This window comes from Ranitomeya imitator, chromosome 4, assembly GCF_032444005.1.
Source record: "Ranitomeya imitator isolate aRanImi1 chromosome 4, aRanImi1.pri, whole genome shotgun sequence".
Classification (NCBI taxonomy): Eukaryota; Metazoa; Chordata; class Amphibia; order Anura; family Dendrobatidae; genus Ranitomeya; species Ranitomeya imitator.
The window spans coordinates 20,988,198-21,011,848 of NC_091285.1; the positions used below are offsets into that span (position 1 = coordinate 20,988,198).

General features: G+C 39.5%; 1 protein-coding gene across 3 annotated transcripts in view; it reads left to right on the forward strand.

The window, feature by feature from the left end:
* FGD4 (FYVE, RhoGEF and PH domain containing 4) overlaps positions 1-23,651 on the forward strand; it is a 121,680-nt gene that overhangs the window by 60,880 nt on the left and 37,149 nt on the right. For all 3 annotated transcript variants that reach the window (XM_069763296.1, XM_069763298.1, XM_069763297.1), the window contains exons 2-5: positions 6,461-6,625; positions 12,274-12,442; positions 15,031-15,766; positions 19,805-19,891. In XM_069763296.1, the coding sequence (XP_069619397.1) occupies positions 6,461-6,625; positions 12,274-12,442; positions 15,031-15,766; positions 19,805-19,891 (1,157 nt within the window). The remainder of the gene's footprint in view (positions 1-6,460; positions 6,626-12,273; positions 12,443-15,030; positions 15,767-19,804; positions 19,892-23,651) is intronic.

Consider the following 23,651-nt stretch of genomic DNA (forward strand, 5'->3'; position numbering starts at 1 on the left):
AATTTTATCATGTGGTTCAGTAAATATTTCAAGAAAAAGCAGAGGATTTGGTGCTTTGTGTCAGGAAGGGCTAAGTTAGAGGTATTGACAAAGTTTTAGCTGCTTTTTAGTCATCTTTGGTGACATATGAGCTATAAAGACTCTGCATTTGTAATGTAGTCACCTCGGACATCGTCCTTTAAGAGGGAACCGCTCCTTTCACACGTCTTGTTCCTCTTTCAGATAATCATTTCCATTTCTGGAAAAATATACTTTTACAATTAAAGTAGCCATCGTGCGAGAACATGGCAACGACGCCTGGCCACAAAGAGGAATTCTCATGTCGCCAGATATGTCATATTTATTGGTGGGGTGGTTTCTGACATCTAGGGTGCCCACCCATCCCAGGGATATAGGTGTCCCAAAAGCACAATGGCAATTCGTCACCCCCTCTGATCGGGGTCTTGGCTTTTGGACCCCAATAAATTAGAAAGTGACGCCATATCCTGTGGTATACGCCATCACTTCCTATACTGTGATCCTTGTAATTCATAGGCATGATTTTATATCCCCGTCCACTAGGGGGTGCTGTGTAATTGTCGGCGCGTTCATTCTGATTTTTAACTTTTTATTTTAATTTGTCCAAAATATTAGAATTTATTTTACATTTTAAACCATAAAATATCTTTATCCTTGCCGTACGGCCTATTATAATAACTAGTATGTCCTTCAAGGGGACGAGTCACCATGTCAAAAGTGGACAGTTTTTAGTCTTGATTTATTTCCACAGTTCACCTGACTATTCCGCTTTTTGTTTTTTGTAAATCCGCCATACGGTTCCAGAGATATGAGCCTTTTTATCTAGTTATTGTTTTTATGGCGTTAGCAAAAAGGGCGGTGCTCTCAGGATTCTAAAGGGGCGTGTCTTTACCCTGTGAGCCACTCCCCCTCGTAAAGACCATCAAAGTTGGCACCAAATTTAAAGGCCCATATCTCTGGAACCGTATGGTGGATTCACAAAAAATAAGAAACGGTTTACTCAGGGGAACAGTGGGAATAAACTAGGATTGACAACTAGTCACTTTTGACCCGATGACATGTAGCCTTTAAGAAACTTTTTATACCTGCTGTAAATATGGACCTTTTTTTCTGACAACCACTATGGCCACCGATAATATCATACAGGGGGAGGGATTGTCGTCCAACCTTCCCAGTCTTTTGGTTAATATTTCTGATTATTTAGTGGGTTCTCCCCCGTCCCTTTAAATCGTGCTCAAATTTACCAACAATGGTGCTGAAAGGATTAACTTAGACTGCCCACTTTTTATAAACCCCATACCTTTTCCGTCCAGGACAGACCCATATTAACAAGGATCTGTAAATAATTACAACAGTCCCAGTAAAAAAAAAAGTGTATCCAGAAACAGATATAAATAAGAAACCCATTAATATCTGTTTAATTGTAAAAGACAATTTAAAGGAAATGTCCATGTTTAACCCATAATTCAGCGCTAAACAATTTTTAATCTAAGTCCGTCTAGTATAAAGATACTTTTTTTCTAACACAGAGCTCCAAATCCTCTGCATTGACAAAGTAAAATTCCGAAATGTTCTCCCTAGAGCCACCACTAGAGGGAGCTCAAGATCTCACCGTATACAGGTTATGCATAGAACTCAATAATAACACTGTATGCAGTGAGCTCCTGAGCTCCCTCTAGTGGCGACTGCAGGTAGGTGGAAATTAATTATTTAACTTTGCATGCAGCGGATTTTTCTATCTTAATCTAAGCTGATATATAATTCAGGAGGCTGGTTCAGAGAGCTGGGATGGATGATTTCTAACTGTCCCAAAGAGACCGCCATTATCCATATACTGTAAAATGCATCTTTTCAATCTCCTGGGGATAGAACAAATGGGAAATTGCTGGCTAAGGGTCTGCTCATGTGGAAATGAGGTTATCCCTTTTAAGTTGTGTTTCCTGCATGTCTTTGACGTTACCATGTGAGTTAAGCCCGATTAATATTTCATGAGACACTGTGTGTCCTATTCCGATATTCGGACACTGAACAGCACTGGTTTTTGCCACTGCGTGGCCCTGTTATTTTGCAATGGAAGCCAGATTTATTTTTTGTTTTTTGTCCAGTATCCAATCTTTTAAAGAGAATCCATCAGCAGATTTTTCCTATTTAATCTGTGAGCAGTATTAAATAGGGGCTGAGACTCTGATTCCAGCGATGTGTCACTTGACAGGCTGTTTTCAACAAAATCAGTGTTTTATCAGCAGGAGATTATCACTACAGGACTAATCGTCTCGTGCCCCCTAGTCAACTTGATTTGTCTAACCCCGCCCTTCAGCACTGTACACAGAAAGCAGCCAATCGGTTGTGTGGGCGGGGTTATACACAGCTCGGCATTCTGAGCCCAGCAGAGAAAAACCATGATTGTATTAAAATGACACCATGCAGACCAACAAGTGACACATCACCGGAATAAGGATCTCGGCCCCTATATCCTGCTGGTCTCGGAAAAACCTGGTGAGAGATTCCTTTTAAGAAAAATATGGGGAATTTTCAAGAGGATTTTCCACTTCTCCCATAGATGACAACTTTATTTTTGAAAAAAAGGACGTGCCTCTAGTAATAGGTTTTTGGCGATGCTCCGGGTATTGGGACCTTTTGGTGTTGTCCCCCTGGAAGGTCCTGATAGGTGGTCTGGTAGTCAATAAGGTCTTCTTAGGGAGTTTGGGTCCACGGAAACCCCAAGGCAGGAGTCTCTTTTGCTTGTCTCAATTTTTCACCCTTGGACTAGAAGACGACTTGCACCTTTGCCAATGTCCCATAACGAATGTTTTCCCATTTTTGCAGTCCCCCATTGACGTCTCGGTAATTTCGCTCAAACGTTTGGAGAGACCAATGTCTCGTTTTGGACAAATTAAAGTCGATTTTTTTTGCAGAAAACAGATTAATAAATGTGATTTAAAAGCCAAAAAAAACAAAAGTTAAAAAAAATCAGTGTGGCTGAACATTAGCGCTCATTATCTGAGATGGGACAGACTGTCTCTGCTAATGACATGATGCACAAAGAGGACTGACGACATAAATCATAACCAAAAGACAACGCACATTTCTCCAGTAAATATAGATCTGATAGCGACACTGGGTGATGATCAATATGGCTGGAAGCATAGCTGTCACCCATCTTTCCTGGAATCGTGAATGGCACATCTGCCTAGTTATGAAGTGACGTATCCCTATTACTATATTTTTACCTCTAGGTGAGTAATAGCAGCCATCAAGAGCGTACACACATTAGAGACATTCTATGGGATTCTGGACCTGGGCTTCCCAGCCTCAGGTTGCTCCTGGGTGGCAAGAACTTGTGCAGGATGCCCCGCCCCTGAGGAGCAGCACTGTTCAACTAAACACCAGCCCATTTTGTCTAAAGGCAATTCCTGCCATCCTAATTGGGGCAGTCTTTTGAACTTTTATTTGGCCCCCTTTCTGCTCTGTACATCACTGGCAAACATTAGTTAATTTCCAGCATTCCCTAAAAATGTCACCAAAAATGACTAAACAGTCTTGTGCTATGATTTAATCATCCCTATGGACAGACTGTTTCACCTTGTTGAATCTCATCAGCATGAACTTCACAAGTATTATAAGAGTTTATCGTTTTACTATGAGATTTTGTTTTTATATACGGTATATATATCTTTGATCAGGTCTCTTATATTTTCTAAACGGATGTGTTCTATAATTTCTCTAAAATACTTGCCTGTTTCACCCTTATTGAATCTCATCAGCACCAACTTCACAAATATTATTGGAGTTTACCATTTTACTATGATATATATATTTTTTTTATCAGATCTCTTCTATTTTCTAAACAGATGTGTTCTATGATGTCTCCTATAGACTTGCCTGTTTCACCCTTGTTGAATCTCATCAGCACAAACTTCACAAGTATTATAGGAGTTTACTGTTTTACTATGATATATATATATTTTTTATCAGATCTCTTCTATTTTCTAAACAGATGTGTTCTATGATGTCTCCTATAGACTTGCCTGTTTCACCCTTGTTGAATCTCATCAGCACGAACTTCACAAGTATTATTGGAGTTTACCGTTTTACTATGATATATATATATATATTTTTATCAGATCTCTTCTATTTTCTAAACAGATGTGTTCTATGATGTCTCCTATAGACTTGCCTGTTTCACCCTTGTTGAATCTCATCAGCACGAACTTCACAAGTATTAGTTTACCATTTTACTATGATATATATTTTTTTTATCAGATCTCTTCTATTTTCTAAACAGATGTGTTCTATGATATCTTCTATAGACCTGTCTGTTTCACCCTTGTTAAATCTCATCAGCATGCACTTTGAAAGTACTATAGTAGTTTACCATTTTGCAATGTATTTGCTACGAGATTTTTTTTCTTACACTTTTAATCTGATCTCTCTTTTTCTAAATACACTTCTACTATGATTTGATTTATCATTTTCAGTCTGTTTCAGCCTTGTTGAACCTCATCAGCATTGACTATAAAAAAAGTACTTTAGAAGTTCTCAGTTTTGCATAGAGAATTTTTTTGCTTTCCGTTTTTCACCAGAAATTCTTATTTTGTTCTCTAAATCAACTTGTACTATAATATACTATATTATATATACACTATATAATAATATATAATATTGTATATAATATACTATATATATCCTAAACAAAGTCTGTTTCAGCCTTGTTAGATCTCATCAGCATGGACAATAATAAGTACTATAAGGCTATTTTCACACATAGCGTCCTGTCCCTGCGGGTTCTCCCGCAGCGGATTTGATAAATCTGCAGGGCAAAACAACTGCGGTTCTCCCTGCAGATTTATCGCGGTTTGTTCCGCGGTTTCCGCTGCGGGTTTCCGCCTATACTATTGATGCTGCATATGCAGCAATATGCAGCATCAATAGTAATGTTAAAAATAATAAAAATTGGTTATACTCACCCTCTGACGTCCCGATCCCTCGGCGCTGCACCCGGCGGTCCGGTTCCAGAGATGCTGTGCGAGAAGGACCCTTCGTGACGTCACGGTCATGTGACCGCGACGTCACCGAAGGTCCTGGTCGCACAGCAACTCTGACCGGACGGCCGCGTGCAGCGCTGACTTCAGAGGGTGAGTATAACATGATTTTTTATTTTTATTCTTTTTTTTAACCCCAAATATGGTTCCCGGGGCCTGGAGGAGAGTCTCCTCTCCTCCACCCCGGGTACCATCCGCACATTATCCGCTTACTTCCCGCAACGTGGGCACAGCCCCATGCGGGAAGTAAGCGGTTCAATCTATTCCTATGGGTGCAGAATCGCAGCGATTCTGCACAAAGAAGTGACATGCTGCGGGTTGTAAACCGCTGCGTTCCCGCACGGTTTTTCCCGCAGCATGTGCACAGCGGTTTGCGGTTTCCATAGGGTTTCCATGTAAATGGAAACGCTATGGAAACTGCAGCGGACCCGCAGCGGCAAAATCGCTGCGGTTCTGCGGTAAAAACCGCAACGTGTGAATATAGCCTAATAGTTGGCTAAGCAATTTTATTTGTTACATTTTTGATCAGCTCTCCGTTTTTTTTTCTTAATGAAATTGAACTAGTACATGATCTCCCCTATAGATAATGTTTCACTCCTGTTGAACCTCATCAGCATGGACTACAGATAGTAATGTTCAAGATTGGCATCTTGCTGTGTATTTGCTATGATCAGAATTATTTTTACATCTTTTATAAAACCGACTGTACCTGTTGTCTAAACAGACTTGTTCTAGTATGTGATCTGTCCTTTAGACCATTTGCTCCTGCCTTGTTGTAACTCATGAGCATCAAAAGTAATATCAGAGTTTACTATTTTGCATGGCCTATAAGTCTCCTTACCCTGGCATGTCACTTGCCACAAGGAGAAACATTACCCCTTAAACACCAGTCAGAGGCCACTCCTAAAGCCAAATCAGATCTCATACTTCGCACTGATGAGTGGCAACACCCTTAAACAAGTGTTCACAAATTGAGATTTGGCTTTTATTTTAACTTATGTCGAAAGGGTCAATATTGACTTTTAGGAATGATACTTCCAATAGGTGGCATTGGAGTTCGAGCCGCCTTCCTCTCTGAATAGACAATTTGAATATTTAATTTCCCAGAGGCGCATGGCACGGCCCAGAATTCTCCTTAACCTGGCATGTCACTCGCTACAAGGAGAAACGTTACCCCTTAAACCCCTCTCAAAGGCCTCTCATAAAGCCAAATCAGATCTCATACTAAGCACTGATGAGTGGAAACCCTCCCGAAACACGTGTCTGCAAACTGAGATTCTGATTTTTTTTTTATCTTCGTCTTCCTCTCTGAAGAGACATATTTCCATTTTGCTCTGAGATTCTTAATGATCATCTCTTCTTCAGTTGTGAGCTCATCCTTTAAACTGATTGTTTTGCAGGCAACAGCGTGCACTGTCCCCGCATCCTACCCAGCTGGAAGCCGATCTCCACCAGCACGGACCAACTTGTTGAGAAGGATGGAAGTCATAAACAAAATGATTACATTCTGGGTGTAAAAGGTCTGGATTTCGCCAGAAACGTAGGCAGAAGTCCTAAGCCGACATGTAAGTAATGGTTGCTCCGCAGCCCTCTTCTATGGGTATTTTGTTTTTGCATCTTGTTAGGGGCACAAAAAGACCCTGGACCTCACCAATTATTGGATCTGTAGTGGTTGGTTTGTGACCTAGCAATTTTCTTTTTCATACCCTTTTAATTATGACCTCTCTCTTTAGGGACCCATAGAAAATGCCTTTATAATACCTTCACAATTTATCTGAAGTGTAATTTATTTATTTGCCATAAATACGTAATTTTCAGATCAGGCGTAAATGCCGCTGTTCTCCTGAATCCGGCAATGTTTTTCGTTTGTTCCTACGCCTCTCCGTTCCTGAGATACGGCCTCCTCTTTCCTGTGTAGAAATGTAAGCTTTTTAGCCAACTAGGTGTGGTCTTTAAGAAGACGCCCACTTGTCTAAAATTAGTAAATTTACATGCAGGAAAGAAGAGGCCGTATCTCAGGAACGGAGAGGCGCAGGAACAAAAGAAAGACCTCGCCGGATTCAGGAGAACAGCGAGATTTACACCAGGTAAAAACAATTGTGACTCAAATATCAACTCTGAATTGCATTTAAAGGGGACTGCTTACATATAATTTGTTTCTACCTGGTGTAAATGTTGCTGTTCTCCTGAATCCGGCGATGTTTTTTGTTTGTTCCTGCGCCTCTCCGTTCCTGAGATATGGTCTCTTCTTTCCTGTATATATATTAAGGCATTTTAGCCAACAAGGTGTGGTCCTTAAAAGGACGCCCACTTGTCTAAACTAAATAAATCTACATACAGAGAATAAGGGGCCGTATCTCGGGAACGGAAAGGCGCAGGAATGAAAGAAAGATATCGCCGGACTCAGGAGAACAGCGGCTTTCACACCAGGTAAAAATAATTATTGTGACTGGTCACCTGTAAATGCAGTTCGGATTGGATCAGAGTTGATTTTGGAGTCAAGGAGGAGGGAATATTTTTGCATTCCCCTTATCTTGTGTATATACAGGATATGCAGAGCAGAGAACTTTGTCATTCGTCGGAATTATCTTGTGACCTTACACTGCACACGCAGCCTTTCTGATGTTTGGCACACATACACACTAGCACCCGTGTGCCCCACCTTATAGCAGGATGGCTCTGACTCAGCAGGGTGGAGGCAGGGACAGGTTTGACCTATGTGCTGTCATCAGAACATGGACAGATTGAAATCTCTGTGAAGCAGTAGCCAGTTATAGCAATAAATGTGGACACAGGGAGGCATCCTCTGTCCCCCGGCAGTCATGAGCGTCTGCAGTGTTCCTTTCCCTGTGTTTGGGTGGGTAGCGATCTCCTTATCTTTCTAGGTAGAAAGTAAAAAATGTGATCATTCCAATTTCATACAGAGGTTTACACACTTGACTATAAATAATACCGTAAAGGCTTCCACTGCTACAGTGTAGTTTATACTATGCACAGAAGTATTATTTATGTGTACTGTTTGGAGGCATTAGTTATGGTTATACACAGGCGTCTATACACTCATGTAAAAACTGTAAAGTAGACGTTAGTTTTAAAGTATAGCAGATTTATTTATGTACACTATATGGTGGCACTAGTTATATATATATCATGGCTCCATTAGTATCTGGTGGCATTTGTTGCATATACATTGTGTATTGTTTATTGCATTAATTGTGTAACATGACTTCAATATCTATTTCCAATGGATGATGGTACTAGTTATGTGCATAGTATGACCATGTTCTTTATGTATATTATGTATTGGTATCAGTTATGTCTATAGTATGACAGTATTGTTTATGCATACTATATGATGACATTAGTTGTGTATCGGTATATCATTACAGTATTATTTGTGTGCACGGTATACTGGCATTAGTTATTCGTGTATTGGTGCAGAATATTTTATTTACACTGTAATGTGGCATTAGTTGTATATTGTATGACAGAATTGTTTATACTCTATGGAGGAATTAGTTTTCTACAATATTTCAGTATTTTGTGTATAGTATGCCGGCATTAATTATGTGTGTAGTATTTCAACATTAATTACAGTATGTGTATAGTATGTTGGCATTAGTTGTGTGTAGTATGACTGCATTAGCTATGTGTGTAGTATGTCACCATTAGTTACCGTTTGTGTGTAGTGTGTTGACATTAGTTGTGTGTGTAGTATGTCAGCATTAGTTATGTGTGTTGTATGTCGACATTAGTTATGTGGGTAGTATGTTGGCATTAGTTACCGTATGTGTGTAGTATATCGGCATTAGTTATGTGTGTAGTATGACTGCATTAGCTATGTGTGTAGTATGTCACCATTAGTTACCGTTTGTGTGTAGTATGTCGGCATTAGTTGCCATATGTGTGTAGTATGTCAGCATTAGTTATGTGTGTTGTATGTCGACATTAGTTATGTGGGTACTATGTTGGCATTAGTTACCGTATGTGTGTAGTATATCGGCATTAGTTATGTGTGTAGTATGTCGGCATTAGTTACAGTATGTGTATAGTATGTCAGCATTAGTTATGTGTATAGTATGTCGCCATTAGTTACCGTATGTGTGTAGTATGTCGGCATTAGTTATATGTGTAGTATGTCGCCATTAGTTACCGTATGTGTGTAGTATGTCGGCATTAGTTATATGTGTAGTATGTCGCCATTAGTTACCGTATGTGTGTAGTATGTCGGCATTAGTTATGTGTGTAGTATGTCGCCATTAGTTATATGTGTAGTATGTCGCCATTAGTTACCGTATGTGTGTAGTATGTCGGCATTAGTTATATGTGTAGTATGTCGCCATTAGTTACCGTATGTGTGTAGTATGTCGGCATTAGTTATATGTGTAGTATGTCGCCATTAGTTACCGTATGTGTGTAGTATGTCGGCATTAGTTATGTGTGTAGTATGTCGCCATTAGTTATATGTGTAGTATGTCACCATTAGCTACCGTATGTGTGTAGTATGTTGGCATTAGTTATGTGTGTAGTGTGTCACCATTAGTTATTATGTGTGTAGTATGTCGCCATTAGTTACCATATGTGTGTAGTATGTCGGCATTAGTTATTTGTGTAGTATGTTGGCATTAGTTGTGTGTAGTATATCGGCATTGGTTACAGTATGTGTATAGTATGTCGGCATTAGTTATGTGTGGAGAATGTCAGCATTATTTATGTGTTCTGTTTGGTAGCATGAATTATATTTTTATAATGGTAGCGCAGTTTCTGTGTACTGTCTGGCATTAGTTTTGTGCACTATTTGGTAGCATTGGTTTTAGAATGGATTCACATATGTAATAATAAGCGGTACATACAGGACAATAACAATAAGCATCCATTATACTGTGCCCCCATATCTGCACAGTCTTCCTCTTTCATCATGCAGATTCATCTCGGCTCATCTGTTCTTCATCTAACCCTAAAGCTGGACAGACACATTGCCATCTCATCGGACTCCCCCATACACAGGAGCGCTCGATGGGCCAAGTGTTCCTGTGTTCTGTATGGGAATGCCGCTGATTGACGCCGGCGGTTTATCTCCAAGAGAACAATGCGATCGGCGGTCCGAAATCAGCCGTATCTGATCGACATATTTCCTGATGATCAGTCGGCCGGCGCCCCCGCTTAGATTAGACCGTCGGCCGAATCTGTCGATATCACTGGGTTCAGCCGACATTAATGTGTATGGCTAGCTTACCTTTATACCGCCCTGGAGCGTAATACAGCCCCATGGACACAGAACTCTCTAGGAATGTGGTCTGTGCCCCTCTGTACCAGCTTCCTTATCTGTGAAAGTGCAGGAGTCAGAATGGAAATGGTACAAGCGCTAAACTAACGTATGTATTAACCATTTATGTGTATAGTATGGAAGCATTATTTATGCGTACGGTTTGGTGGCATTAGTTATGTTCATACTATGGAAGCATTATTATTGTGTACTGTTTGGTGGTACATCATGTAAATGGCATTGTAGCATTATTTGTGTGTCCTATTAGGTTTATAGCATCGAAGCATTATTTGTGTGTACTGTTTGGTTTCATTAGTTATCATTATGCTATAGAAGCATTACTTGTGTACTATGTGGTAGTATTATGTTTATGGTATAAAACCACTATTTCTGTGTACTGTTTGGTGGCATATAATGTAAATAGCATTGTATCATTACTTCTGTATGCTATGTGGTAGTATTACGGTATGTTTATAATACAGAACAATTATTTATGTGTACTATTTGGTTTATAGCATCGAAACATTATTTATATGTACGGTTTGGTTGCATTTGTTGTGATTTATGGTATGGAAGCATTATTTGTGTACTATTTAGCGGCATTAGTTATGGTCATACAATGGAAGCATTATTATTGTGTACTTTTCGGTGGCATGTAGTGTAAATAGCACTGTAGCACTATTTATGTGTACTATGCGGTAGTATTATGTTTGTGGTATAGAACCATTATTTATGTCTGCTGTTTGGTGGCATTTGTTGTGATTATAGTATGGAAGCATTATTTATGTGTAGTATTTAGTGACATTATTTATGATCACACAATGGAAGCATTATTATAATGTACTGTTTGGTGGCATGCCATGTAAATAGCATTGTAGCATTATTTATGTCTACTATGTGGTGGTATTATGTTTATAGAATAGAACCATTATTTGTGTGTGCTGTTTGGTGGTATTTGTTGCGATTATGGTATGGAAGCATTACTTATGTGTACTGTTTTGCATGTATATAGCATTATGGATACTATATGGTGTTATTATGTTTATAACACAGATTTATTATAGATGTGTACTGTCTGGTAGCATTGGTTATGTTTATAGCATAGAAGAATTGTGTACAAAATGGTGGTATTAGTCACGTGTACAGTTCGACAAAATCTGGTCGCACTGATTTGATCCAACGATGTGTGTAAAGTTATGTAACTCTCAAAGTCACGGATCACGGACCGTTATCTTAACACCTTTTCTTACTACGTCACCACAGAGAAATATTTTTAAAACATTATTCATAGCCGCCTCTGGGAGGGGCGCCATTTCCTCTCGCTGGCCTTTTACTGAGGTCTGTAGAAACTGCTGGTGCAGCGGCCTCCTTTTATTGCCTCTTATGTTACGGTCGGGTGAAAGGAAAAGATTTTGATCGAGATATATAATAAACGTGTCGTCAGGCGCCTACGAAGAAAGGAAACCAATCCCTGATTGTAACGAGACAACGCCAGGAGTTTTATGGGGTTCATTCGCATAATAAAATAGATGGAGACATAGTGTGTGTGTGTATATATATATATATATATATATATATATATATATATATATATATATATATACACACACACACACACACACACTATCTCCATCCATTGTTTCAATGCAACCAAAAAATATTTAAAACATGAAGCAACTTTTCTACTTAAATCTTTATTTTTTTTTTTTTTAGTAAAATACCCCCTATTTCCTTTTGAAGACTTGTGTCTTTACATGTTTTCTGAAATGAGTCTTTGGCTACCAGCAGCCACCACCAGGGGGAGCTCTCTGGACACAGATGAAACTGGCAATGTATGTGTCTGCAGTGAGCCCCCCCTAGTGGTAGGTTCCAGCAGCCATCATTTTACTTCTGCCATTTTTACCTCCCTGGGTGGCTCCTTCTGACTTTTATCTCTATTTGTGACAGTACCTCCAAAGCCTACGGACTTGCCACCATCCCCATCACCAAACAAGAGCCAAAACCCTAACTGGAGGACCTTTCCTCGGGGCCGGCCCAGGATGGATGAAGGTACACCTCCACAAGGGGAGAAGTCAAGCAAGATCTCAGATCTCATCAGCCGATTTGAAGGCAGCAGGTTAGTATGTTTTTGTGCAAGTTAATCAGTTTTTTTTATGTATCTTATAAATAAATTGTGTTTTCTTTTTTTTTTTTTCTTTTTTAGTTTCATAATCTATTTAAAATGAAAATTTTTAAATCTTGCAATTCTCACCCCGGCCACTGGGGCTTTTTTAGACTCCAACTTCCTGTTGTTTCAGGATGCACATGTACATTAGCAGCAATTAACAGACTCCGCCCCTATCTTTCGTATTGAAGCATCTAATGAGCGTGTGCACAAATACTGTGAAGGAAGGAGGAGCTGTGACATTTGTGATTGGTGATCCTTTGTGAGCCGTTACCATTATAATCCTGCCTCTGATGATAATGAGACTGCTGAAAACTGTTCCTGAAAGAACAGCAAATATGAGTTTAGTGTGAAAATTGCAAGATTACTTTTTTCTTTTTTTTTTAAATAAAAATCACGATTGGAAAAAAATAGCAACATTTTTGAAAAAAGACACATAACACAAAAACCATATTTAAACAATAGTTCATTTTCTGATTCCCATTAAATTGCGATTTAAATTTTTTTTCAAGGGGAGGAGTTGATCACCTGCAATACCCCTTTTGGCCACAAATCGTTCCATAGACACCAATGCAACAGCGCCACCAACTATAACGGATCATTCAATCCAGATATAAATCTTTGGACCCTAATAACTCCGGAATAACCCATCGTTCTGGATCACAAGGCTCCTTTTCTGAATCAGCAATTCTATCTCTTTAATGTCTTTATCTCAAGAAGATAGTCTGTACCATCCCTTTAAATCTTGCCCTGCTACTTATGTAACACTCATAACCTATGGCTATGGGATAGGTTGTCCTCATCCGTTGGCCGGCTGCTCGGTGCATATCCTTGTTCTCAGCGAGTCCCTTCCTCCCTACATGTGCTGACCTCTAGGTGGGGCTGAGGAAGAGCCTGTGTCTTCCTCTGAGGCCTTTCCCTTTTAGTGGTGTCTTAGCACCTGGATCCAGACCGTTTCCTTTGCAGAAATCCTATTCCTGTGTGTCAGGGTGTGATGAATTACTGTAGAACACACGTGGACGTGCGGCTCCGTGCCAAAGGACATGGCAGCGTGTGTTCTGTATCCATAAAAGCAATCCGCCGTAGTATACCCTGTGTTTTATGGGGGTCTTGAGTATATAAGGGGGTCTTAAGCTCGAGCTTATACTTCCAATAAATCGCCAGGTCCCATATTATCCACAAAGGTTGTCTGAGTTTGGAAAAAACATGATTTTCTTCCAACAGCGCCACCCCGGTCTAAAGGCTGAAGCTGGTACTGCAGCGCATATCCATTGCAATAAAAGGAGCTGACTTGCACTACCAGAGGCCGCCTATAGACAGGTGTGGCGCTGTTTCTAGAAACCTATGACCCTTTAAGGGCAGAGATCATCAAAGAAAGGTTTGTAAAAAAAAAAAATTTAATCGAAGGTGGTCCACGCCCATCACAAGCATCCCGACTATTTGTTCTTAAGTGGCAACTTATTCCCTTTTTTCCAATTGAAAACATGCATGCTCTCTCAAGCTGAGCGTGCATGTGTTTTCAATGGAAAAGTGGAGTTGGTCACTGCCAGATAGCGCTGGCGGCAGCTTATGTCCCCAAGGAATGAAGGGTTATTCCCAATCTTTCTCTGTGGCCATTACCTGTCAGAGAAGAGTTGGGAGAATCTGTAAGTTCATTTCACTTAGTTTTACTGCGTACGGCTCCTTGCAAAGGACGGAGTCATCATTTAAGTTTTTTTTGTTTTTTTCTTCACATTTTTAGCTGTGTTTATCCCATATCCTGATCTGTATTTAAAATAAAAAATAGAAATCTTGTAGGTTTCATACTTGTCACTGTAGTTTTTTTTACACTGCACATGTACATTAGCAGCAATTATCAGACTCCTCCCCTACATGAAGCATCTAATGAGTGTGTGCAAATTTAATTCTGAAGAGAGGAAGAGCTATGACATCGCCTATTGTGAATGGTGGATCCTGTGTTATCTACTGTATATAGAGGTGTTATCTGTCATTGTACAGGAGGAGGAGGAGGTGAGCTGTGACATCACCTATTGTGAATGGTGGATCCTGTGTTATCTAATGTATATAGAGGTGTTATCAGTCATTGTACAGGAGGAGGAGGTGAGCTGTGATATCACCTATTGTGGATGGTGGATCCTGTGTTATCTACTGTATACAGAGGTGTTATCAGTCATTGTACAGGAGGAGGAGGTGAGCTGTGACATCACCTATTGTGAATGGTGGATCCTGTGTTATCTACACTATATAGAGGTGTTATCAGTCATTGTACAGGAGGAGGTGAGCTGTGACATCACCTATTATGAATGGTGGATCCTGTGTTATCTACTGTATATAGAGGTGTTATCAGTCACTGTACAGGAGGAGGAGGTGAGCTGTGACATCACCTATTGTGAATGGTGGATCCTGTGTTATCTACACTATATAGAGGTGTTATCAGTCATTGTACAGGAGGAGGAGGTGAGCTGTGACATCACCTATTGTTTTGAATCCTATGTTATCAATAAAGCGTAACCAGTATGAAATATTGTTGTGTTTTCCAGCCCAGGTGAGACCAGAAAAGAAAGCCCAGAACAGAATAATGGACCGACCCACAGGACTGTAACTAAAGTCATTCTCCAACCGAGGCCATTTACAGAGCACCCCCTTCTCCTAAAACAGTCTGTAAGTGTAGAAGTCGATATGGAAGAGCCAAAGCCAAAACACAACGGTGTAATAGATCCCGACCAGGAGGAATATAACCAAACCGATGCACTACCATCTTCTGGGAATAAGATTGAGACTCAGTTCCTTCCTACAAAACCACAAGAACTTCCAACTCCAAGATCACCCATTCATGGTCCAAGAGGTCCATCACCTCAAAGATCGCCCATTCATAGCCCAAGAGGTCCATCACCTCAAAGATCGCCCATTCATAGCCCAAGAGGTCCATCACCTCAAAGATTGCCCACTCATGGTCCAAAAGGACCAACGCCTCTGAAATCCCATTGTTCTCCACCTATGGACACCCAGACTTATTGTATAGATACACAGCCTTCTTCTCCAGGACCTTCCACCGACCAGGTCTCCTCTCCTTCACATGAAGGGACAGAGCAGGACCTTTTGAATGGAGAAGAACCCCAAATCTCCAGGGATAAAAATGGACAACAGAGTCATAAGGGAATAATCAATGTGGGCTACCAAGAAACAGAGCCCCCCAGTAGACTCTCGTCCGTGGAGAACGATCTCGAAGACAACACCAGTATCAAGTCCAAGTCCAGTCATTCTGAAGATGTCACGGTACGTACCGCAACCCACAGTGTCGTAGATTGGAGATTTGGAGGCAAATTTGATTGTTGGGTAAATTTCTCATTCTAGTGATTAAAACATTAACCTCTTCACTGCTCCCAGACAACCAGGGAGGCAAAAATTAACACTGTCTATACTCTAGAATACCAGGGATTTCGACAGTGCCCCTTTCCCTGTCCTAGACCACCAGGAATATTGGCCTTAATTCTTTGTATCATAGACCACCCAGTAATGTAGACCTTCATTGTTCAAGATAATAAGGGATGCAAAAATGTTCTCCTTTTATGCCCTAGACCACCAGGGATTTTCTGAGGAGAGCCTCAGAGCATCAGAGATAGCCCACCAGGGATGTTACCACCATGGATCATAAGAGTATTCAATATTAACCCATTATTTTCTCCAGACCCCCAGGGATGTTACCGCCATGGATCATAAGAGTATTCAATATTAGCCCATTATTTTCCCTAGACCCCCAGGGACGTTGGTGTCGTGGTTCATAAACATCAAATCGATGGGATCCCACACACTCCATCCCCCCAATCAGCTGTTGTTTGACCCCCCCCAACAAACTGATATTGATGGCCTTTCCTCTGAAAAGGTCATTAATATATTATGACCAGACAACCCCTTTTAAGGGGGTTATTCCCGCCTTCATAAACGGTTATTGTGGGAAAGTACTTGTAAAAAGAAGCCGTTTTGCAATTTACAGCGTGTGAAGATTTTCAGCCGTCCTTGAGATATTTAACATTTTTCTTTTGTTTACATTCCGTTGCCGTGGAGACCGACCACCGGTGCTAGACAGACAACATGCTCAGTGCTTACGATCTCTTTCATATTGACCCTGTGAGAACAGTTATGAAGCTGGTGCACCATGTTACCTCCAAATCCCGGTCAGCTTCAGCGCAGTGCTTATATGCTAGACAGCAGCGGTGGTCGGTATCCTAGGCAACAAGCTGTAAACAAAAAAGAAAAGTATTAATATCTCAAGAACGGCTGCAAATTTTAATAAACAGTAAATGGAAAAAGTGCTTGTTTTTTAAAGCTCTATCCAACAAAGTATTCATCTGTGAAGATTGGAATAACCCTTTAATCATCTGGAATTAGAGAACATGTTGCTAATGCGTTTTCTGTTGACTTTTACATTGCATCAGTCCAGGAGAAAGATTTATATAAAGCCTAGACAGGAGGAACAAAGCTTCAGTATTATGGTACAGTCATGGCCAAAAGTATTAACACCCCTGCAATTCTGTCAGATAATACTCAGTTTCTTCCTGAAAATGATTGCAATCACCAATTCTTTGTTATTATCTTCATTTAATTTGTCTTAAATGAAAAAACACAAAAAGAATTGTCCTAAAGCCAAATTGGATATAATTCCACACCAAACATAAAAAAGGGGGTGGACAAAAGTATTGGCACCGTTCGATAAATCATGTGATGCTTCTCTAATTAGTGTAATTAACAGCACCTGTAACTTACCTGTGGCACCTAACAGGTGTTGGCAATAACTAAATCACACTTGCAGCCAGTTGACATGGATTAAAGTTGACTCAACCTCTGTCCTGTGTCCGTGTGTGTTCCACATTGAGCATGGAGAAAAGAAAGAAGACCAAAGAACTGTCTGAGGACTTGAGAAACCAAATTGTGAGGAAGCATGAGCAATCTCAAGGCTACAAGTCCATCTCCAAAGACCTGAATGTTCCTGTGTCTACCGTGCACAGTGTCAACAAAAAGTGTAAAGCCCATGGCACTGTGGCTAACCTCCCTAGATGTGGACGGAAAAGAAAAATTGACAAGAGATTTCAACGCAAGATTGTGCGGATGTTGGATAAAGAACCTCGACTAACATCCAAACAAGTTCAAGCTGCCCTGCAGTCCGAGGGTACAAGAGTGTCAACCCGCACTATCCATCGGCGTCTGAATGAAAAGGGACTGTATGGTAGGAGACCCAGGAAGACCCCACTTCTTACCCCGAGACATAAAAAAGCCAGGCTGGAGTTTGCCAAAACTCACCTGAAAAAGCCTAAAACGTTTTGGAAGAATGTTCTCTGGTCAGATGAGACAAAAGTAGAGCTTTTTGGGCAAAGGCATCAACATAGAGTTTACAGGAGAAAAAAAGAGGCATTCAAAGAAAAGAACACGGTCCCTACAGTCAAACATGGCGGAGGTTCCCTGATGTTTTGGGGTTGCTTTTCTGCCTCTGGCACTGGATTGCTTGACCGTGTGCATGGCATTATGAAGTCTGAAGACTACCAACACATTTTGCAGCATAATGTAGGGCCCAGTGTGAGAAAGCTCGGTCTCCCTCAGAGGTCATGGGTCTTCCAGCAGGACAATGACCCAAAACACACTTCAAAAAGCACTAGAAAATGGTTTGAGAGAAAGCACTGGAGACTTCTAAGGTGGCCGGCAATGAGTCCAGCCCTGAATCCCATAGAACACCTGTGGAGAGATCTAAAAATGGCAGTTTGGAGAAGGCGCCCTTCAAATATCATGGACCTGGAGCAGTTTACCAAAGAAGAATGGTCTAAAATTCCAGCAGAGCATTGTAAGAAACTCATTGATGGTTACCGGAAGCGGTTGGTCGCAGTTATTTTGGCTAAAGGTTGTGCAACCAAGTATTAGGCTGAGGGTGCCAATACTTTTGTCTGGCCCATTCTTGGAGTTTTGTGTGAAATGATCAATGTTTTGCTTTTTGCTTCATTCTCTTTTGTGTTTTTCCATTTAAGACAAATTAAATGAAGATAATAATAACAAATAATTTGTGCAATCATTTTCAGGAAGAAACTGAGTATTATCTGACAGAATTGCAGGGGTGTCAATACTTTTGGCCATGACTGTAGGTGTGTGGTATCACATTGGTTTATTTTGGGGGGTGTCCTACGGTATTTTATGTCATTGCCGGGCTTAAGGCTAGAAGTCCCCCTCACACACTGCAGATAATTAAGAAAGTACAGGCTGCAGAATATAGGACAGTGGCTGACTGCGGTAATTGGCGGCGCGCTGCGTGCCGTAGAGATTAATTATCTCTGATCCTCTGTCTATGCTGTAAAAAAAAACAAAAAAAACGTAAGACTGGAGAGAGGGGGGAAAAGAGCAAATCTCGGCCTCTTGTTAGTGAACGTCTTATATAAGAGCTGCAGGTGCCGCAATAGAAGACAATGGAGATGTAGCAGAGCTGAGCTTGTCATGTAGCACTACTAAATATCAGCTTATGGGAATAGTTTAATGTCCCCATACAATGATGAGAGTTGTAGTTGTGCAACCGCTTGGACTCCGTAGTTTAAAGGTTGGGGGAAAGGGGTCTTAGACCATTATAATTAATATAATTTTGGGGGTCAGAGGTTGTGACATGGCTATAGAGAAGATACAGTTACACCGAGGTCCCAGGACTTAAATTTTCAACTTTTCAAATCCCATTAAATTAATAAAAAAAAAGAAAAAAAAGAGCATAATTTAATATACTGCAAAAATATAAATAATGGCGCCAAACAGCGACAAATAATACAACCGTTACATTGTTAACTTTTAATCCCAGAAATCTGTAAAATCCCAGTTTTTTTTCACCTTCAAACGTGATAGAAAACATTCTGTACAGCTGCGACTTAATTACTTTAAATAAAGATAAAAAAAAAAGCTGACTGACGACCACTATGGCCACCATCACTGATCGTTCAGGAGTTGTCATTTTCCTTTTCCAGGCACCTGAATGTAAAGCTCTCGCTTGTAATACAGCAAAATTTTCCTATACTCCGTATTACCACAGAAAGAAGGGGCAGAAATACTGTATCAGGAAGCTGGGTGACAGCGTAATGGCGCCCACTATTGGTTGTCATCCCCTCCTGCATGGGAGCCGAGTATTAAACAGTCGGAATCCGAATTCCTGTGGTTTGTGAATTATTATTAGGAGAGCCAAGTAAATGTCAGATCACCTCCTCACTGAGAATCTGTTTGGGAAATATTGCAATTGTGTCAGACCGCTGTGTAAAATCTACATCGCGCAATAAACAGGACGTTCTATATCCCTAGGAGACAAACGAGCAGAAACTTCACAATATCGCCAATGAACTTCTACAGACTGAGCGCGCGTACGTCAGCAGGCTGGAGCTACTGCAGGTAATGATGTTCTGTGTGCAGGAATATAACTACTATAATACTGCCCCTATGTACAAGAATATAACTACTATAACACTGCCCCTATGTACAAGAATATAACTACTATAATACTGCCGCTATGTACAAGAATATAACTACTATAATACTGCCCCTATGTACAAGAATATAACTACTATAATACTGCCCCTATGTACAAGAATATAACTACTATAATACTGCTCCTATGTACAAGAATATAACTACTATAATACTGCTCCTATGTACAAGAATATAACTACTATAATACTGCCCCTATGTACAAGAATATAACTACTATAATACTGCCCCCTATGTACAAGAATATAACTACTATAATACTGCCCCTATGTACAAGAATATAACTACTATAACACTGCCCCTATGTACAAGAATATAACTACTATAATACTGCCGCTATGTACAAGAATATAACTACTATAATACTGCCCCTATGTACAAGAATATAACTACTATAATACTGCCCCTATGTACAAGAATATAACTACTATAATACTGCTCCTATGTACAAGAATATAACTACTATAATACTGCTCCTATGTACAAGAATATAACTACTATAATACTGCCCCTATGTACAAGAATATAACTACTATAATACTGCTATGTACAGGAATATAACTACTATAATACTGCCCCTATGTACAAGAATATAACTACTATAACACTGCCCCTATGTACAAGAATATAACTACTATAATACTGCTCCCTATGTACAAGAATATAACTACTATAACACTGCCCCTATGTACAAGAATATAACTACTATAATACTGCCCCTATGTACAAGAATATAACTACTATAATACTGCCCCTATGTACAAGAATATAACTACTATAATACTGCCCCTATGTACAAGAATATAACTACTATAATACTGCCCCTATGTACAAGAATATAACTACTATAATACTGCCCCTATGTACAAGAATATAACTACTATAATACTGCCCCTATGTACAAGAATATAACTACTATAATACTGCCCCTATGTACAAGAATATAACTACTATAATACTGCCCCTATGTACAAGAATAAAACTACTATAATACTGCCCCTATGTACAAGAATATAACTACTATAACACTGCCCCTATGTACAAGAATATAACTACTATAATACTGCCCCTATGTACAAGAATATAACTACTATAATACTGCCCCTATGTACAAGAATATAACTACTATAATACTGTTCTCTATGTACAAGAATATAACTACTATAATACTGCCCCCTATGTACAAGAATATGACTACTATAATACTGCCCCCTATGTTCAAGAATATAACTACTATAATACTGTTCTCTATGTACAAGAATATAACTACTATAATACTGCCCCTATGTACAAGAATATAACTACTATAATACTGCTCCTATGTACAAGAATATAACTACTATAATACTGTTCTCTATGTACAAGAATATAACTACTATAATACTGCCCCCTATGTACAAGAATATGACTACTATAATACTGCCCCCTATGTTCAAGAATATAACTACTATAATACTGTTCTCTATGTACAAGAATATAACTACTATAATACTGCCCCTATGTACAAGAATATAACTGCTATAATACTGCCCCCTATGTACAAGAATATAACTACTATAATACTGCCCCTATCTACAAGAATATAACTACTATAATACTGCCCCCTATGTACAAGAATATAACTACTATAATACTGCCCCCTATGTACAAGAATATAACTACTATAATACTGCCCCATATGTACAAGAATATAACTACTATAGTACTGTTCCTATGTACAAGAATATAACTACTATAATACTGCCCCTATGTACAAGAATATAGCTACTATAATACTTCCCCTATGTACAAGAATATAACTTATAATACTGCCCCCTATGTACAAGAATATAACTACTATAATACTGCCCCCTATGTACAAGAATATGACTACTATAATACTGCCCCCTATGTTCAAGAATATAACTACTATAATACTGCTCCTATGTACAAGAATATAACTACTATAATACTGCCCCCTATGTACAAGAATAAAACTGCTATAATACTGCCCCCTATGTACAAGAATATAGCTACTATAATACTTCCCCTATGTACAAGAATATAACTTATAATACTGCCCCCTATGTACAAGAATATAACTACTATAATACTGCCCCATATGTACAAGAATATAACTACTATAATACTGCTCCTATGTACAAGAATATAACTACTATAATACTGCCCCCTATGTACAAGAATATAACTACTATAATACTGCCCCTATGTACAAGAATATAACTACTATAATACTGCCCCTATGTACAAGAATATAACTACTATAATACTGCTCATATGTACAAGAATATAACTACTATAATACTGCTCCTATGTACAAGAATATAACTACTATAATACTGCTCCCTATGTACAAGAATATAACTACTATAATACTGCCTCCTATGTACAAGAATATAACTACTATAATACTGCTCATATGTACAAGAATATAACTACTATAATACTGCTCCTATGTACAAGAATATAACTACTATAATACTGCTCCCTATGTACAAGAATATAACTACTATAATACTGCTCCTATGTACAAGAATATAACTACTATAATACTGCTCCTATGTACAAGAATATAACTACTATAATACTGCCCCTATGTACAAGAATATAACTACTATAATACTGCCCCTATGTACAAGAATATACAGTTAGGGCCAGAAATATTTGGACAGTGACACAAGTTTTGATATTTTAGCTGTTTACAAAAACATGTTCAGAAATAAAATTATATATGTAATATGGGCTGAAAGTGCACACTCCCAGCTGCAATATGATAGTTTCCACATCCAAATCAGAGAAAGGGTTTAGGAATCATAGCTCTGTAATGCATAGCGTCCTCTTTTTCAAGGGAGCAAAAGTAATTGGACAATGGACTCTAAGGGCTGCAATTAACTCTGAAGGCGTCTCCCTCGTTAACCTGTAATCAATGAAGTAGTTAAAAGGTCAGGGGTGGATTCCAGGTGTGTGGTTTTGCATTTGGAAGCTGTTGCTGTGAGCAGACAACATGCGGTCAAAGGAACTCTCAATTGAGGTGAAGCAGAACATCCTGAGGCTGAAAAAAAAGAAAAAATCCATCAGAGAGATAGCAGACATGCTTGGAGTAGCAAAATCAACAGTTGGGTACATTCTGAGAAAAAAGGAATTGACTGCTGAGCTTGGGAACTCAAAAAGGCCTGGGCGTCCACGGATGACAACAGTGGTGGATGATCGCCGCATACTTAATTTGGTGAAGAAGAACCCGTTCACAACATCAACTGAAGTCCAGAACACTCTCAGTGAAGTAGGTGTATCTGTCTCTAAGTCAACAGTAAAGAGAAGACTCCATGACAGTAAATACAAAGGGTTCACATCTAGATGCAAACCATTCATCAATACCAAAAATAGACAGAAAAACACCTCAAGAAGCCAGCTCAGTTCTGGAAAAGTATTCTATGGACAGATGAGACAAAGATCAACCTGTACCAGAATGATGGGAAGAAAAAAGTTTGGAGAAGAAAGGGAACGGCACATGATCCAAGGCTCACCACATCCTCTGTAAAACATGGTGGAGGCAACGTGATGGCAGGGGCATGCATGGCTTTCAATGGCACTGGGTCACTTGTGTTTATTGATGACATAAGAGCAGACAAGAGTAGCCGGATGAATTCTGAAGTGGACCGGGATA